General features: G+C 50.0%; 1 protein-coding gene and 1 non-coding gene across 9 annotated transcripts in view; both read right to left on the reverse strand.

The window, feature by feature from the left end:
* Fam193b (family with sequence similarity 193 member B) overlaps nucleotides 1–5,596 on the reverse strand; it is a 33,737-nt gene extending 28,141 nt beyond the window's left edge. For 3 of the 8 annotated variants that reach the window (XM_038335333.1, XM_038335332.1, XM_038335327.1), the window contains exon 1: nucleotides 4,305–5,553. In XM_038335333.1, coding sequence (XP_038191261.1) covers nucleotides 4,305–4,453 — 149 coding nt within the window. In that variant the 5' untranslated portion in view covers nucleotides 4,454–5,553. Of the gene's footprint in view, nucleotides 1–4,304 lie in introns of all 8 variants that reach the window. The other 5 variants (XM_038335330.1, XM_038335328.1, XM_038335338.1 and 2 more) reach the window with 4 other exon arrangements.
* Nucleotides 34–106, reverse strand: Trnak-cuu. The gene has a single exon. It is a non-coding gene; the product is annotated as a tRNA-Lys (tRNA).
* Nucleotides 5,597–6,000: the final 404 nt, after the last annotated feature.

The raw sequence follows: 6,000 nt of genomic DNA on the forward strand, positions 1-6,000 counted from the left end.
GTGTTTGACCGCCATAACTCCTAGCACACCTGGCGCCCAACGTGGGGCTCAAACCCACGACCCTGAGATTAAGAGTCTCATGCTCTACCAACTGAGCTAGACGGGCAGTCGAGACAAAGGGACCCTCACTCTCCTTGCAACATATGTTTTGCCTAGATGTGTGTCTGGTGCCCACGGAAGCCAAAAGAAAGTGCTAGAGCCCAGGAACTGGTGTTACAGATGGTTGTGAGCCACCATGCGAATGCTGAGAACTGAATCCAGGTTCTCTGGAAGAGTAGTGTTTGTTTTAACCCCCAAACCAAGTCTCCAGTCCCTGTTTTAGTTTTTGTAAGTGATGTTAAGGACCAAACCCAAGGCCTTAAACTTAGGCAAGTTTTCTACTATTGTTCTATATCCTCAAGCCTCCAGCCCTTTAAAAAATAAAACAAAAAACCCCACAATGTAGGCTTCCTCAAGTTAGCATCTCCTAGAACAATCCAAAAATGGATCTTGGGTGGGCTCCAGCCCTAGCTGGGGAGGTCTGGGATGGGCTGAACAAAGAACATAGGATCTGGACATTAGTTAGGGCTAGCATGAGGGAGACATGGACTAGAGAGAGAATCACTTTGTCATGCAGTATCACAGAGGGTTTATCACATCAAGTCTGCCCTCCTGCTTAACACACTTCATTGACTCCTCGATGTGCAAACCACTTGAGTGGAGCATCAGTCTGACTCTTCCTGCTCTCCAAATGAGCCCAAGCAGTGCTCACAGCCACTGCAGACCAGTGATTCTCAACCCATGTATTGTGACTCCTTTGGGAGGAACCCCTTTTGTAGGGTGTGAATATCAGATATCCTGCATAGCAGATATTTACATTATGATTTGTAACTAGCAAAATTAGTTATAAAATAGCAACAAAAATATTTCTATGGTTGGAAGTCACTTCAACATGAGGACCTGTATTAAAGGGCTGCAGCATTAGGAAGGCTGAGAACCACTGTTGTAGATGCAACCTCGTTTCTCCACCTTACTTTCTGGAAATATTTGACCATGAAGACAGGCTCTGAAGAGCTTCTCTGCCTCAGCTTTCCCTGGGTTACCATGTTTTGGGATCCCAGATAGCAAGTACTTACAATTATAGCTACAATTGTGCTAAGTGCTTGACAGATAGGAATTGTTGGTTCCTAACATTAACCCAGTAAACCTGGATTTACTGTCATTTTTATAAAGGGATAAACAAACCACGGGGGCTGAAATGCTTCCAAAGGCCACTTAAGGGGATGCAGGACTTGAGCCTTTATTCAAAGGCAGCCGACATGGCGCCTTCTCTGGTACCGCAGCAGTTACTATACATACATGCTACACAATATAAGCTCCTTGAAGACAGGAGCCAGGTTTCACTCACTTCTGATTTTGCAATTAGTCCAGAGTCTGCCATTGTGGGGTTACTCAGTGTTGGCAGACTAAATGGCATGGTGAGGTTGAAACAATCATATTTTGAGCAATAAAGATCACACTGATATAACACATACCCTAACATGATTTAATTAAAATGGTCTCTGCTCTAAAGAACTGTAGAAACAGGAAGTGAAGGTGTTATGACCTTAATCATCCATCTATTAGCAGACACTAAACTAATAACTCTGAGACAGTTTAAGGAAATTACTTTTTTAAAAAACTGAATGGGCAAACCTTTATCTTCAGAGGTTATTGACATTTTTGCACTGAGAGTCTTTTCTGGCTTACAAAGACCTAGATAGCAGGGTTAGCCCTCACATCACTTCCTCCTACTGGTCATGAACGTGATATAGGCCTGAGCCAGTAGGGGAAGGTTCTAAGGATAGGAACTACCTTGGCCTTCTGTGAGCCTCAAACAAAGGCCCTGGTTACAGAGATCATTTTGAAGCTTGCTGAGTGAATTAAAGACAAAGAAATGGTTTCAATAAAGACACTGACTGATCACTTGGCCAGTTTCTCAAGGGAACAGATTTACTCTGAGCAGTGGAAGAACCAGGTCTCTGGAGGCCCTTTCCACTAAACTGACTGTCCCAAGGTGCTGCAGAAAGCCAAGGGGAAGAGGATAGGATGAGCTCACTACCACCCACCCAATCTCCTGAGCAAGCCTCCTGGGTGCTAACACACAAACAGGCTACCAGATGAATGGCGTGAGACTACTATCAGCAGGTAGAAGGAACGCTAAAGCTGGCTTTGGCCACTCAGTGCAGCTCCTGTCACCCAGAAGAGACTGCACAAGAGGCTGCTTCACATTCTGTTGTTGATGAGGCTCAAACAGGGAAGAAACCAGCTCTAAGACACGAAGCAGGAGGAAAAGCAGGGTTGAACTCAAGTCAGTAAACCAGCTCTCACTGCCACTTGGACTGCTTCTAGGTTTTCGGAGGTGACCCGCCTCTACCTTACTACCATGCTTTGCTGGTAAGGCAGCACCTGTTTAAGCTTTATCGCGAAGTAAAAGGGTCGGGGAATTTGGGTGAATAGGCCAGATTTAGTGAGCTAGAACAACAGAAAGGACTTTTGGGATCCCAAATAACTTAAAGGCTTGTATCCAGAAGTGTACAGGTTATGAAAATGAATAAAGAGGCATGGGAAGAGCCCAGAGGCTGGAGCACAGGCTACCTGAGGGAAGCATGCGTCCCTTAGACACTATAGATGACTGCTTGAAGAGATATGGGTTCAACTCACCAAGACTCTAGGGTTTTAAGAGTAACAAATGCAAGCATGAAAAATCTTTTCCTTATTGCTACTGACACAGGAGATGTAGCCTAGGCTGGCCTGCAACTTCCTGTGTAGCTCAGGCTAGCTTTGAGTCAAAGCTATCCTCCTATCTCAGCCTCCCAAGTGCTAGAATTCCAGGCACAAATCGCCACACCTTGCCACACATTTGCTTCAGAATATCAGCTTACATTAAGATTAAAAACAAAAATAAAACAGTGTATGAGTTTGGGACTTCGAATAAGTCTATGGACTGAAAGTGGTCTCATTTGTCACCCATGGATTTGGTTCAGCAGTTAATATTAACACTGAACTTCACTCCTTATCCACTACATCCAGACAGAGCTGAGTGGGGTCAGGAGCCAAGATCCTTAAGAAAGTCATGTCAGTTAACAAAGAAGCAATGACCAACCCGTACCCTGACACTAGGTACTTTTGAACAGGGCACAAAAGACTGTTTCTTGAATCTCATCTCTACCACAGGAAAAAGTGGGGCAAAATCAAAGCAGTCTGCTGATGTTCCAGTTCCCTTGAGACTGTAAGAGTGAATTTTTTGTTGGATTTTTCCCTTCTATCTCCAAGTGGGAATCATTTATGTAAATATTTAATTGCTGTGGGTTTCTTTTTCTGTCTGAATAACACAGTAATTGTAGTCATACCTCTAGTTTGTTTACTAATATTTGTTAATCACTAGGAACAGGGATCTGATAGTGATTGACAAGGCTCTTGCATCCCACAAGTTACATAGGGAAACAGACAAAAAACTGTATTAGAGGTTAATACATCGTATTAGTGCTAGATGCTGAGGAGAAACAGGAGAGCTGGGAAGGTTAGAAGGAAGGCGGGTCAACCACCTGGCAGGAATAAAGAAATGAATTCTTGGGTCAAGCAGTAGAGTAGATAAGAATCTACAAAAACCTGGATCAGAAGAATTAATAAAGGCTGTAATTTTAGGGAAAGCTGTATTTCAATAAAACTGAATGTTAAGACACTATCCCAACTTTCTGGCCTCTCTATGGGGCAGTAGCCTGAAGTAGTGTCTATCTGTTGGGAACGAAAGAGGACAACAGACAGCTTCACAGCCCTCTCTTCTAGCTAACAACACTTTTGGTAAGGGGGTGGTCACAAGAGGCTGAAAGCGAGACCCAGCAGAGGCGGAGTCTACCTTCTTAGTCTTATTTGACTAGGGCTACAAGGCAGGGTGATGGGGAGGCTCTGACATTCAAGAAGTTGTGGTATTTTCACTAATTAAAAATCTCACCATGATACGAGACACAAAGGAGGCCAGCATCAAAACTGGGTTGCACTAGGCACAGACTCTGGGCTGATTTTCCTAGTCATCTACTGAGTGCTACTGTGTTTAGGCAAAGCCTGGAATAGGGCCAGAGGATCACAAACATGCCATCCTCGAGGCCCTTGTGTTTACTACGGTTCAGTGTGTGGGACAGACACACCAACAAGTTTCATCCCAGAAGGAGTGGTGCCACCAGAGGGGAGCAAAGAGGGCTGTGGACACAGAGGGCACTTGGTGTAACTGGGGAGGTCAGGGAAAGCTTTCCAGGAATGGTACCCCAAATGGCATCCCCACTCACATGCACAATTCCAGAGATTCTACTAGAAGGCTGTCAAGAGCCATGCCTTCAGGCTGCACCAGCCTCCCAGAGTCCCCTGCTGCCCGATGCAGTGTCTGCAGAGCCAAACGCATCTTCCGCCACGCCTCATCCTCATCCGGGCGCTGCATCCGACCCTCCAAGACTCCTGCAGGGGCCTGCCTTCCTCGGCAGGCTCAGCCAAAAAACCAACTCAAAACTCTTTTGTCAGAGCAAGCTTAGGGCAAGCCACCCAGCCCCGGGTGCCACAACCCTCCCTGAGCAACTGTGGCCCCCGCCGCCCCCGCCTCTCCTGTTCTCTCTTTCGCTCAAAAGAAAGTGACCTTTCAGGTGGCAAGCTGGAAGCTTGAGAATCCTCCCGTATACTCTTAACTCTCACAGGATTCACCAAACTAGGGGCCTGGCGAGGGGCGGGGGTGGACAGTGGGGGACACCCTACGGGATAGGAGGTAGGGAGAACAAGGGTTTCTTCCTTGGCGGAGTTGTTCTAACAGTCTTTGGGGCAGCCTGCCTGTCTGTTCCAACTGTTCTGCTTGGTGGGGAAAGGGGGGAGGTCCCAGAAGGCAGATGCAGAGGTACAGCTGTTGAGGGTAGTGGCTGCAGACAGAGCTGGGAGAGGAACGAAGCTTCTGGGGGCGGGGGCAGGAGTGGGGGACGCACCCAGGCTGCAGCCCCGAGATTCCAGCGCCCTGAAATGACCTCTTAGGGGCCGGGGGAATCGGATGGGTCCGAAGGGAAGTGGGGGGCAGACAACCGGGCTGTGGTCTCAGGACCTACGCCAGTCCCAGCGGTCCGGATGGCCAGAACGTTTAGCTCCGGAGTAGGGACTGAACACGGGTCGCAAGAGGGTTGGCTGAGCTTTGATTCTGGAGAGGGGTCCAGCCTCCATTCCCGGCAAGGGGACCGAAAGCGTCTGCTCCGGACTTGGGATCTGGCCCCAGCCCGATAGCGTGTCCATGCCCAATCCCGCCCCGCTCCCGCTCCCGCTCCGGGGAGGTGAAAGCAGCCGAGCAGTCGGAGTCGTCTTGCTCGTTCCTACCTGAGGGCCTGGAGCCAGCTTGGGCTCGTCCTCCTCCCTGGGGCTGTCGCGATCCCGCTCGGCAGGCGCCTCCGGGGGCCCTGCACCCGCTCCCGCTTCCAGGCTCGGCGGTGGCTGCGGCTCCGGCGCCTGGGGCTTCTGCAGCCCCGCGGCCCGCGCCCGCTCCCGCCGGCCCGCGCCGCCGCTCGGCCTGCTCCGCCTCCGCGTCATGCCACCTCCCGCGCCGCTCCGCCGCTCGCTGGCTCCCCTCGCGCCGCCGCCGCCGCCTTCGCTGCCGCCGCTCCCCTCACAGGACAACAGCCAATATGGCGGCACCCGGCACCCCTCCCCGCCCGCTGCCAGCAGGTCAGAGGGCACGCCGAGTCCGCGCCGCCGCACTCGCCACTGAAGCCTCCTGCGCCATTTTTAATAAGGCCACTACCCGGCGTTCCGTCCGAGATCAGCCCAGGGGCGAGATCCTATCCGGGGAACACGTCCTAGGCTACGACCTGAGGGAGAAACACTTGTGGCTCTGTGATAGTGGGCCTAGTAGCTTAATGGACCGTTAAATGATGAGTGGATTAACTAATCTCTGCTGCGATACTTTCACACTCATCGCCTGGCTCCTCCCTGCAGCCCTTGGAGGCAGGTACGAATTAT

Source organism: Arvicola amphibius, chromosome 6 (assembly GCF_903992535.2).
Source record: "Arvicola amphibius chromosome 6, mArvAmp1.2, whole genome shotgun sequence".
NCBI lineage: Eukaryota > Metazoa > Chordata > Mammalia > Rodentia > Cricetidae > Arvicola > Arvicola amphibius.